This window comes from Rhinolophus ferrumequinum, chromosome 9 (genome assembly GCF_004115265.2).
Source record: "Rhinolophus ferrumequinum isolate MPI-CBG mRhiFer1 chromosome 9, mRhiFer1_v1.p, whole genome shotgun sequence".
Classification (NCBI taxonomy): Eukaryota; Metazoa; Chordata; class Mammalia; order Chiroptera; family Rhinolophidae; genus Rhinolophus; species Rhinolophus ferrumequinum.
The window spans coordinates 46443858-46456946 of record NC_046292.1 but is presented as its reverse complement, the minus strand read 5'-3'; the positions used below and the strand labels follow the sequence as shown (position 1 = coordinate 46456946).

At 32.6% G+C, this 13089-nt stretch overlaps 1 protein-coding gene across 4 annotated transcripts in view; it reads left to right on the top strand.

Moving 5' to 3' along the window:
- Positions 1-13089, top strand: part of ITGB3BP (integrin subunit beta 3 binding protein) — a 40763-nt gene that overhangs the window by 14647 nt on the left and 13027 nt on the right. For 3 of the 4 annotated variants that reach the window (XM_033114753.1, XM_033114752.1, XM_033114754.1), the window contains exons 3-5: positions 6070-6205; positions 8438-8504; positions 12933-13011. In XM_033114753.1, the coding sequence (XP_032970644.1) occupies positions 6070-6205; positions 8438-8504; positions 12933-13011 (282 nt within the window). Of the gene's footprint in view, positions 1-4064; positions 4105-6069; positions 6206-8437; positions 8505-12932; positions 13012-13089 lie in introns of those variants that run through there. The other variant, XM_033114756.1, reaches the window with a different exon arrangement.

Below are 13089 nucleotides of genomic sequence, written 5' to 3'. Positions count from 1 at the left end.
TTCCTAAATATTTTCTTTTTGATGTTAATGTAAATGTTTTTCTAATTTCACTTTAGATTGGTCATTGCTAGTATATAGAAATATAACTAATTTTTTTTATATTGGGTGTATGTTGCACAACTTCGCTGAACTCTGTAGCTCTAATTTTTTTCACAGATTATTTAGGGTATTCTGTACATCAGATCATGTCATCTGCAAATATAGGTAGTTTTACTTCCTTCTTTCCAATCAGATGCCTTTTTTTTTCTTATTTATTGCCCTGGCTAAAACCTCCAGAACACTGTTCAGTAGAAGTAGCAAGAATAAACATCATTGTCTTGTTCCTGATCTTACTGGAAAAGCATCCAGTCTTTACCAGTAATGTTAGCTGTGGGTTTATGCTAGATGCCCTTTATCAGACTGAGAAAGTTCCCTGCTACTCCTAATTTGAGTATTTTTATCTTGAAAGGATGTTGGATTTCTGCCAAATGCTTTTTCTGCATCTACTGAGATAATCATGTGTGCTTTTCCTTCATTCTCTTAATACTATGTATTACATTGATTGGGTTTATATATTGAACCAACCTTGCATTCACCGGATAAATCCCACTTGGTCATAATGTATAATCCTCTTTATTTTCCTTTTGTTTTGGTTTGCCAATATGTTGAGGATTTTCACGTATATATTCATAAAGGATATTGGTCTGTACTTTTCTTTTTTGTGTGATTTATTTGTCTAGTCCTGGTATTGGAATAATGCTGGCCTCCTAGAATGAGTTAGGAAGTGTTCCCTATTTTTTTTTAGAGAGTTTGAGAAGGATTGGTGTCAGTTCTTCTTTAAAGATTGGTAGAATTCACCAATGAAGCCTCTGGTCCTGGCTTTTCTTTGTTAAAATGTTTTTGGCTATTGTTCTAATCTCTTTTCTTGCTATTAATGTATTCTGATTTTCCATTCCTTATACTATCATAGGTATAAATAAGGTAAAAGCCAAAAGCATAAAGCTTCTGGAAAGAAACATATCTTTCACACCTTAAACAAAATTCCATACAACACAAAACTACTAACCAGAGAAAGTTGATATATTAGACTTTATCAAAATCAGAAATTTCTGCTCCTTAAAGACACCATTAAGAAAACAGTTGGGCAAGCCATGGATTGAGAAGAAATATTTGTCGTGCATATATCTGACAAAAGACATGTATAAATAAACAACAAAAAAAAGATTGCAATAAAAATGTACAAACTTAAACAGACATTTCACAAAAATATTTAAATGGATAATTAGAACATGAAAAAGTATTCATCATTAATCATTGGAATACAAATTAAAACCACAATGGGATACCATTTCCACCCACTAGAATAGCTAAATAACAACCAAACAGATGGCTTTTTTAAAAAAACAACACTAGAATGACTAAAACAACACTAGGTTGGTGAGGATGTGGAGCACCTGAGACTCATTTATTGATGGGAATTTAAAATGATGCAAGCGCTTTGGAGAACTGTCTAGCTTTTATTTTCTATCTAGAAAATAAATCTATATCCATCCTATAACTTAGCAGTTTCATTCCTAGCTTTCGCAAAGAAATAAAATATCCACAAAAAGACATGTACAAGAATGTTCTTAGTAATTTAATTCATAATAATAAGTGACCTTAATTTATAATAAGTGAATAATTTCCAAACTGAAAATACCCCAAATGTCTTTCGAGGAGAGTAGAAAGACAAATTATGGTATATTTATACAGAGGAATACTACTCAACAATTTAAAAAACACGTTACTACCACATGCAACAGCATAGAGGATCTCAAAAACATGTTGAACAAAAGAAGCCAAATACACAAAAGTTACATACTTAATTTATGTAAAGTTCAAGAATAGGCAAAACTATCTGTGGTTATAGGAAATAGAGAATGGCTGTCTCTGGGCTGGAAATTGGGTACACAGAGTACAATGGAACTTTCTTGGATGATTGAAATGTTCTGTCTTGGGTGGTAGTTGCATCAGTGTATACAATTGTCTGAACTCATGAAGCCCAACATGTAGATCTGTGCATTTTATTGTATGTAAATCATGCTTCAATAAACAGAAATATATTTGAGGTGGAATTCACTTTGTAGTTTGAAACGTATGAGGATATATAAAGGAATGATGGGAAACAACCATGAAAATATTTCATTAAAAACTTTCAATAAAAACTTCATATTTCATTAAAAAGATTACAGTGGAAGAGAATAACAGAATAGCAATATCATTAATATTAAAATTAGTATTTTAGTATCTTAAAATATGGAAAAATGAGCACAAATCAAAACACTAGTGTATCAACTTTTTAGCCAATTTTTAAAGTTTTTCCTGTTAAAATTTTTTTATCAAAGTAAAACTTATATATCGTGAAATTCCCAGATCTTTAGTGTACAACTCAGTGAGTTTTAACAGATGCATACTCCTGTGTATCAAACACCCAATCAAGAAATAGAACATTTCCATCACCACAGATCTAATATATTGGTTATATTCTTTTCCTGCTGTCCCTTTAAGATCACTGAATGAAAAATGCTTTTATTTTCCACAATTATCATTACAAACCACCGCAAAACCCCAACATTATTAGAACCATTAAGGATAATTGTGACAGCTGATCAGAAGTTAGTACTAGGTATCTAGGACTCTTCTAGGAACTCTAGGCCCATATTATGAAAAGTTTCTGAGATAGCTAATACCGGGGGTGCCAAAAAATTGTATACAAGTGGTCAAGGTTGCTCAAGCAGTAGATTGCCCTGATCAGAAGTGTCTGGACGCTGATGGTAACCACTTTGAGCACCTGTTGTAATTGCAGAAGTCAAACATGACTTGTATTCATCTATTGCTGTCGGTATATATTGAGTATTACAACTTTAATACAGTTTTCCTTTCTTAAAATGTGTAAACATTTTTTTTGGCACCCTCTGAATCTAGGGTTTTCTCATGTAAATTCCATAATTAGTACTAATAATTAATAATATCTTAGGTGAGATATTCTAATAACCTAATTAGCCAGTATAAGTTTATAAAAAATTATCTCCCTTTGACTGACCTAACTTTTCTTTTGTTTCTGGTTGTCCAAATACCTATAGTACCTGTGTTTTAAATATTTCAGTGATAGCATAGGCTAGTAGTTCATAATAATAGCAGATCCTTTATATCTCATATTTAATACTGAAAGAACCTTTAGTTAGTACTTTCTAGACTGTTTATAATAGGTAAAAAATCAATAAATTCAGGCATCTTTTTGGTAGAATATGCTTTAAACAAAGTGACGAAGCAAGCTACAATTTGTGAAAGATATTGAAGGAGAATGTCATGTATATTTGAAATTATAAGGAGAAGATTCATTTTTTTTTTTTTAGTCAGAAAAATCAATTCCCGAACCTTAGTTTCGCTAATGAACAAGGTTTGACCTCCTTACAAAAAGTATTGTGGCATTTGGGCTGATCATAGAATTTTTTTTAGTAGTGGTAGTAAATATCTATAAGGAGTCAGTCAGTAAATGTTACAAGCAGTTGTAAATTATTAGAGAAGTAGCTGTGATTTATCTGATTTCTGTTTTCTTACATTTTGTTTGCATCCTGAATTCTTTCCCTTCTCTCCCCAAATCTATTCTCATTTTCTTCCTCTTTTTCTAAAGCATTTGGTAGGTAGCACTCATCACTGCTGAATGGAAAGAATGCCAGACTTCTCAAGTAGTAGCTCAGTCTTCTCTCAAATCTGTCTTCTTAACTCTTCCTGTTGTAGGAGATTAATCAGTAGGCCAAGTCCTTCAACATTTGGGGGATGGCAGACCAGAAATTTTTAGATGGATTTTATGGTCACTTTTGAGCATATTCAAGGTTTAAAAGTTAGAAGATCTTATTAAAACTTTGATAGGCAGGGAAATCTTAGAGAAATAAGATTATGCCTTTGTGTATATTAGTAGACAGATAGTATGATAAAAATGTTATTTACTGAGGAATATTTAGTGGGATACTAGGTTTTCTTTTTCCCCTCTATGTATAATAATTGTAGACAAACTTTTTTCCTTTTAACCAACACAGATGACAAAACAAAGGAAATCAAAAGAGAAGCCTCAGTATTTTTAAGGTGAGGGAAGAAAAAAATGCACAGACACCCACACTCGTGCGCACACAAAGACTTATTTTATGAAAGCTAGAAAATTGTTTCCAAGGAGAAATGTATGATCTACAGTTACAATGTTTAGATATTTGGCAATTGGAAAAAATAATTTTTTGGTGAAAATAGGAAAACAGATTGACATAAATGTGCATTAGGGTAGTGACTTTCATTTCTTGTACATACACAGTAAAATAGTTCTAGGCAATAAATTCTTGGAAAAGTAGGGTAGGATTGGATAAATGTCATAGTTTATGACTGAATACATATAAACAGGTGAAAACTCAAGATGGAGAGGTAATAATAACCACCTGATAAAGAGACTTAAAACCCTTTCACCCTACAAAAAAGATTGCTTTAGAGTTATAACTTGATATTATAGTTTGATTTTTTTTTTTAAAGATATTGGTTACATTTGTGGCTACTGTGGGTACATAAAATAAAGAACGGAATGCTTTTTGTTCCCTCAATACAAAGAAGTATTTGTCATTTAAAAATCTTAACTGTAAAAAAACTTGATGCTGTAGATTCTGGAATTAATACTAAGATTATTGAAAAACGTGAAACAGCCACTATTTCTGCCATGGTGTCTTAAAAATAAAGAATAGTTGACAATGGAGAATTATATAACTATTTCAAGATAGCTACCAAGCTAAAGTTCAGTTCTACAATATTGGCAACACATCACAAACCTTCAGACCTTTCCTTTAGCCTCCAAATCCACCCTATGATGTCTGTTTTACGTCTAGATTTCAGGTTTTTCATACCTTTTATTTTCACTTATCTTAGCCTCTTCCGCCCCCTCATAAAAATCTTTCTGAGGATACTGGAGCCCACTTTGATTTTCCCTCTCTTAATTTCTTTAGCACATACTACCCTAAGACCTCTTCTCTGTTGTCTATGAGGCCAGAACAACTTGTTCAGTTTCTTTGTACACATTAGTTAGCAAATGCTGGGTGATTAGTAAGCACTATAGAAAACAAGTTTAAAGGGAATTCAGAAACGCAAACAATCAACAGTGTGAAAATGGGTATTTGGAGGAAGTGGATCATGAATGGGGATCTAGAAAGACTAGGTCCCAGGGACAATAAGAAACAGAGGGCTAAGGCCCAAATGTGTATAGCCTCATCACTGGGAATACAGGTGCCACGTAATGGATGAATGAATTAATGAACAAATGAATATATTCTATGTAGAATGGCTTGGCCAAGTATGTTGGACTGTTCCTTTTACGTCATTTATCACATTTTTGAGTTGTAGGGTACTAAGATGAAGAAATGATATTTATTTGCAGGAACTCAAATTTTAGTAGGGCAGACAGAAATATAAAAAATTTGTTAACTGCAGTAGGAGATATGCACAAGATCTGTGGGAACAAAGAGGAGAAAGCTGCCGAGAGGATTTGTACAGGATACGCCAAATTCTCCAAGACCTTAAATTCCATACTCAATTGTTTGAGTATTTTGGTTATCTGTAAGATAAGACACTGTGACAGAGAAATTTGGTGAAAGTTTGGGACAGTACTGATCCTCCCTAGGATTTCTTTGTGGGTTTTAATAGACAGTCTAAGAGTTTTCCTTGCTCAGCCCCATAATGATTCTTCGTGTTCAGCTGACAGCAAGATTCAGGATTTAATTGGGAGAGTCAGCCATCTCTACCTGTTTGGAAATAACCACCTCAGAAGGTAGTAACCCTTTAATGTTGAAATTCCATAAATACCAAATTGAGATGCCCTAATTAATGTGGAGAACTGAAATATGCACATAACTTAAAAAAATAATGTTCATTTTAAAGGTGATAATTGGGTATATTTAAAATCTGAAAGAAAGAGCAAGGAAAAGAGTATTGGTTGAATTTTGTGTGTTTTCAAAGGTATTTTCAAAAATTTATAACTAAACATAAGTATTTTTGTCCTAAATTAACATTTATTTCCAGTTATTAGATCCTTCAGAAATTACAAGGAAGAAAAGTATTACGAATTATTCTCCAACAACTGGAACTTGTCGAATGAGCCCATATGCTTCTCCCACAAGTTCTAAGGAACAGGTGCTCAAAAATGGACCATCAAATGGTTAGTTGAACATTTCTTTCCACTTACCATAATATTTTTCTAGTTGTTAGTTAAATCAAGATTTTGATTTGAAAATATATGGATCTTTATGTAGCTGATTTTTGTCTTTCTTAAAGAATTCAACATAGAAATGGCTAGAATATACATATTACTTTGGACATAAATGTAAACTTTCTAGGCACTTATTTTAAAAAGCTACTACAGATTTTGTTCTCTTACTGTGCCATCCATTAAACAGAAATTATGACCTGACTGCCTTCAGCTACTATCAATTATAATGGTTACAGATATGCCTCTTAACAAGCTATCCATCATGTGCATAAATTAAAAGGCACATAATTCAGATACCACTGCACTACAGTTTAAGAATGATACTTCTAAATGTTATTTTTATACATGTTGTCCATTTAATTTTATCCACACTTTGTGTATCTTTAATAGCTGCTTCTATTTATTATATTTCAATCCTTTCTTTTTCTTTACTATTTTAAATGCACTTGCAAAGGGTTTGTAGAATTTTCCCAAAGAGTATAACCTAATTTTAATAAGAAATTATTTTAAAACATTGTTAGTTTAAATTTGACCGTATATATTTCTTGTTCTCTAGTAGTTTGTTGTTAAGATATTTATTTAAACAATACAGAAATCTAGATTTCATTGGTTTAATTTTTAATATTGGAAAAGGTTATGAATCAGTGACATGTCAAGGTTCTATAATATAAAATTTTAAGTAGGCTCAAATTTAATAAAATATATTTTAGATATGCTATGATTAGCCTAATTCATATTTTATTGTTTCACGTTAATATATTGAGTGCTCAGCATATACTAGAAGCTACACAGAAACAAAGAAGTCTTTTCATTTTACCTAATTTGTTGTAATGAAATCCATAATGAGATCTTAAACTTTTGAATGACTTTTATTTTACTTTAATGAAATGCCTTTTATCTTAAAGCTATCACTGTTAGGTTTGCTTTTACAAAAATGTATGAAGAGGTATACATTTTCTTCGAGTTCTGTAGTTCTGTTTTTTACACACTTGATATATATATATTTTGTTTAAAATTAAAAATTAGTACCTTAGAGATGGACCATCTCTAAACTGAAATGTGAATAGATTTTAAGTGGATATGTACTCAATTTCCATACTGAAATTAAATATGGACTTAAGGGACCATTCCTTTTGCCCATAAAAAGATTGGGCACGTGATTCCAGTTGACATTTAAGTGGATGATTATCACAGATTATAGTACTAAGTAAGCTCTTTTTTAAAAAGTCATATAGCAAGGGCTCCTGGGGAGTTGGTAATATTCTATTTCTTAACCTGTATTGTAGTTACACTGGTTCACTTTGTAATTATTAAACTGTACATAGTGTTTTATATACTTTTCGATATATATATCTCATATACAGAAGTCTCAAGGAAGGAGAATTCTGTCTAGGCTCTTATATTAGATTGTGTCATCTTATACATGTTTTAGAAATAAAAAAGCCTAACTTTCATGAATCAGACTTCTTAAATTACTTCTTCTGAAATAACTTAAGTTCCAAATGAAGTCATAATGGCTATTAACAATCCTCATTTTTTAAATATTATACAAAACATATAAGGTACAATTTAAATAAGCACTTTTATCTAACATTTTCAAAGTCATTTTAGGTACTACTCACTTCCCATCACACTTAGAATATAACTCAAAACCTTATCATGACTTGTAAGGACACATATGTTAATGTGTCCTCAAATACTTATACATCAAATATGTTTAAAGTATATAGTGTATATTGTACTGTAAAGTATTGTAGAACAAACAAGTACATTGTTAGTTCAAAAACAATTGTTTACTAAGTTCAAAAATCATGTTCTACTAGAGCTATAAAATCTATAAAATCAAACTTACATTTCAACTCGGCACACATTTGAAGGATAACTTAGTTTCTCTAGTTTTCTTTTTAATATACTAAGCTGCAATGGAAATTGTTTTCTTCTATATAATGTGATCATGAATAAAAACATAGGAGGATAGCAAATGGAAAAAAATTAAAAAACCAATACCTATTGAAAAGTTATTCATAATAGCGAAAATTCTTTCCCGTAGCAAATTTCATGATACTTTTTCTTTTCTTCCATTTGTCTACACTTCTATTTTCTATTTAAAATTTGGTGATCTAAATTCTATGTAAAATTTGACAATTTTTCCCTTATGTTCTTTTTATTGCACATATATAGGAAACAGAAAAAAGTTGAATCATCTCAGTTTAACCAAAAACAAGGAATCTACAACAGAAGATGATGAGTAAGTTTGTTTTTGAAATAACATACATGTATCTTGAGAGAAAAGGGTCATATTTGTTAAAGTGATTAAGAGAAATATCTTTCCAGAAATTAATAGTTATAGCTGAGTTGAAATATTTTTTCTTTTTTTATTATTAGTTTCAGGTGTACAAAACAACATAGTGATTAGACATTTACACCCCTCACAAAGTGATAACCCCAACAAGTCTACTACCCATCTCACACCATACATAGCTATTACAATATCGTTGACTATATTCCCTGTACTTTACATTCTGTGGCTATTCTTTTAATTATAGTTGATATTCAGTATTATTTTATATTAGTTTCAGGTGAAGTATTCTTTCTTAAAGAAGTAAAATACTTTATTTGTGATGTATTTTGCAGTGTTCATATGATGGTACTAAATGACACCTTAATTTTAATACTCATTGAGCTAGGTTTCCCAGCCTACACATAAGAGATCAACTTTGGATCAAACTGAGGAAAACACTCTTTTTCAGATTTGCATGGATGGAGAAGTAGCACATTGTCTGGGAGCATAATGCTTAACAGGTAGCTGGTCCAAGAGCTAGGAACACAGTGAAGCCAGCAGGTCTAGAGGAACCTAGAAGGCTTACCTGCCAGCAACCACCCATTTTCATATTGGCCTGTCCATGGTGCCCTAAATCAAGTCATTATGTGCAGAAAGCTACTGCATATGTATTCTAAGAAAATTTATATCTATCCACTGAGATGGGAAAAATTGAATTAGAACAGGGAGTAAAATTTCAGAGTAGTTCATATGTTGAGCTCATTTACCCCTTCAGCTGTATCTTCTATGTGCCACACAATATGATGGATGGATAGAGATGAGGAAAATGAAGTTTCTACCCATTGGGAGCTTATGGTCCCATGTTGTAAGTTAATACACTTTCCCCAACTTAGAAATGGGTGTGGATAATGTTTCAAAATGTTTTTAAGTCATTTGAGTGGAACTCAGAATGAATCTTCCATGCAAGTACTATTGTAACGTGTGGTTATAACCCCAAGTGAGGGCCACAAGTCAATTTTTTTCATAATGAAGTGGAGCTATAGTATTAATCAGTAGTCACCTGCCTTAAAAGATATAGAAAATGGTGCCGTTTAGAGTACAATAGGGACACAGGGAAGAGTTTGTCAGAGATGTCTCCTTGTTTGGCACCTCCTACATTTATTGCTGTACCCCTTTATCTGCTTTCCCTAGCCATGCTCCCCCAGCCCTAAATATTTTCATATGCGTTATCCCAAAATACCTTTGTTGTGAATTACTACTCCTTCTTCCCCTAATCAAAATTCTCATTTCCTCAGTGAAACCAATCTCAACTAGGGATTAAGAGGAAAGCATTTTTTTGTTTAACTTATTTGAAAATAAAAGCAATCTAATGTACATAGTAAAAAAAAACTCAAATTGTACAAAAGGCCATACAGTGGAAACAAGTGGCAAATAACAGTTTTTGAATCATATATAATCTTGTATTTGAAAGCAGATACCTGCTAACCCAAGTGAGTGTCTGATACAATTATATGACGTATAACAAACGTAGAAGTAAAAGTAGGCAGTGAGGAAGGAAATGTGTTTGGACAACAGTGGTACCATGTAATAAGCAAGCCACACCTACTTAGTGCTTTCCCTCTGAATCAGCTGCCCTTAAGCTCTTCTAACTTTTTATGGTTTCTTCCCTTCTTCTTTCAAACCCATCAATTTGCTTACAGCTTCAGATTTTTTAACAGTGAGCTCTCAAGTAGCAAGGGAGGAGCCAAAACCTTTCTTACAGGTCACTTAAGAATTTGCCTATATTTATTTCATGTTGCTCAATATTTGTTTCTAAAGATCTCTGTTATTTATGTCTGTCACTCCGTGACTTGGTATTAGAATTAGTGAATTTAAGCACAGCCAAGATGTTTTACAATACATAAAAATTATGTTTCTAATTGTTTTTTCCACTCATTATAAAATTACTCAATCCTAGTCAATAAAACCACTTATTAGCTGTAGTAATGGGTTCTTTATTTATTCCACTTGTTTAGATTTCTTTTATTATTTTGTGAAACCATTCTAAAGACTTGGATTTTTAAAATCTGAAATTAAACTGGACATTTCGCATTTATAGCTCAATTAGAAATGATTATAACATTTTTTGTTCTGTGTGGCAATTGTTTAAGTTAGGGTTTTCCAAAGAAGCAGAACCAATAGCATTCATATACCAGGGGTGCCAAAAAAATGTATACAAGTGGACCCTTTTGGTCAGCGTTGCTCAAGCAGTAGTTGGCCATAGTCAGAAGTGTCTGTACGCTGATGGTAACTACTTTGAGCACCTCTTATAATTGCAGAAGTCAAACGTGACTTGTATTCATCTTTTGTTATCGGTATATATTCATGTGTATACATTTCCTTGTCACCCTCAAGGTGTGTATATATATATATACATATATATATATATACATATAAAGTTTAAGTATTATTATTAATATAATATATTTAGTGATAATAAAATATTGATGTAATAATTAATAGTGGATTGATAATAAAGTATATATAACTACATATATAGATAGATTTATTATGAGGAACTGGCTTATGCATTTATGGAAGCTAAGTCCCATCTGCAAGTTGGAGACCCAGGAAAGTCAGAAGTATAATTCCAGTTCAAGTCCAAAGGCCTGACAACCATGGGAGCTGATGGTGTAAATCCCAGTTCCAGGGCAAGAGAGGAGTGATGTCTCTGCTCAAACATGCAGACAGGGAACCAATCCTCCCTCTGCTTTTTGTTCTATTGAGACCCTCAGTGGATTGGATGGTGCCCACCCACAGGGGGAGAGTAGTCTACTTTTCTGAGTCAGTTATTGCTAAGATGATTTCACAGTGGTAATTTTCTAATTCCATCATTCCTTTTATTAATTGGCTTTTTTAAACTAATGAGTTCATAGTGATATAGGATTTTTTTTTTAACCTTCCCCCTTTCCATATTTGCACCCTTTCTCAAGCAGTAGATCTGTCTCACTCCCAACAGCAGCAATATGTTTACATATTTGCTTAATCCTACAACAAATACAAAATAGTTTTGGAATTCCTGCACTCATGACACGGCTAAAAACAAACCTGCAAAGCATTCAAGATTTCTTTGCATTCTTATTTTTGTCTTTATTTTGAAGGTATGTAGTCCGATTCTCGTGTTCAACAGTGCTTGGGGTAGGGGTGGCCGGTTAACTCAGTTGGCTAGAGCGAGGTGCTAATAACACCTAGGTTGCCAGTTCAATCCCCGCATGGGCCACTGTGAGCTGCGTCCTCCTTAAAAAAAAAAAAAAAAATTAAAAAAAATTAAAGATAAAAAAAAAAGTGCTTGGTCTAGTTCTTCATTTGAAGAATGAGTTATTCATTTGAAATTGCTATGTTTACTAGGTACAGTATTGTGCAGCCTTGAAATTACAGAGATGGACAATGAAGCCCTCCAGAATATATGTAATGTTATACCAGGGATAGAAAATATGATATAAAGTTACAGAAATGTTTAAAAAAAAAAATTTTTCCAGAATGCTAAGTAGAAGTATGTTCAGGAGGTAAGATTACAACTGAAGTTTTGTTTTCAAATTTAAGAGTGTGATTTTGTATCTTTTTCACACAAATATATTAAAGCCATAAAACTTATTATATTATTTTTAAAAAAAAATCACTGAGTAACACTGATTCATAGACTTAAATCTACTGAAGTAAATAAGGACATGGTGGTCTATTAGTGTTCCCAAAGTGATATGGTGCAGAAAGGAACAAGCCAACTGCATCTTGTCAATGAAAAGTACTCTGTACTAAATCTGACTGCAAGTAACCTCAAGGGTGATCTGATCATAAATTCCTAACTGGGCAGATCATGGTGGGTTGTCACACTTCAGGCCTATAACTTGTTTAGTAAGAGGTTTTTAGGCTGACCCTGTCCATTATTGTTGTGCATCTAGGTTAACAAACCTTTGAACTGCCAAAAATAATCCTCTTTTCCAGACCCCTGGAAGCAAGCACATAATCTTGTTAACTGTCCTGTATTTTGCTTTCTCCCACCTTCATGTAATCTTCCTTACATTCCCTCCTCCTTTATTCCAAATGTCTAAAAGAAGCTGCAAAAACTGTTATTTTCCCCGGAGCATTTGGGATCATGCTTCCCAAAATCTGGTCATTTTGGCTCAAATGAACTCATAATCTTCTCCACAGATTTGGACATTTACATCTATAATCTTCTCTCCCACTGCTCAATGGGAATGAGAGTGAAACTCCAAACGACAGGATGGTTGATAATACATATTTTGTTTGTAAAGAAATGAAAGAATAGAGGGGGACCATTTATAAAGATTTAAAGCTCTGAAAATGACTTGTGTATAAATGCTTGATCTTGCTAAATTTTTTTTTTATTATTCATAGATTCATGGTGTTGCTGTCTGAAGTTGAGAAATCGTCAGAAGAAATCATGGAAATAATGCAAAGTTTAAGTATTGTACAGGTTCGCTTTTTTTTTTTAAATGTAATTTCATATTTCTACTACCCCATTTGAGAAAGGAGAATAGGAGAGAAGCCCCAG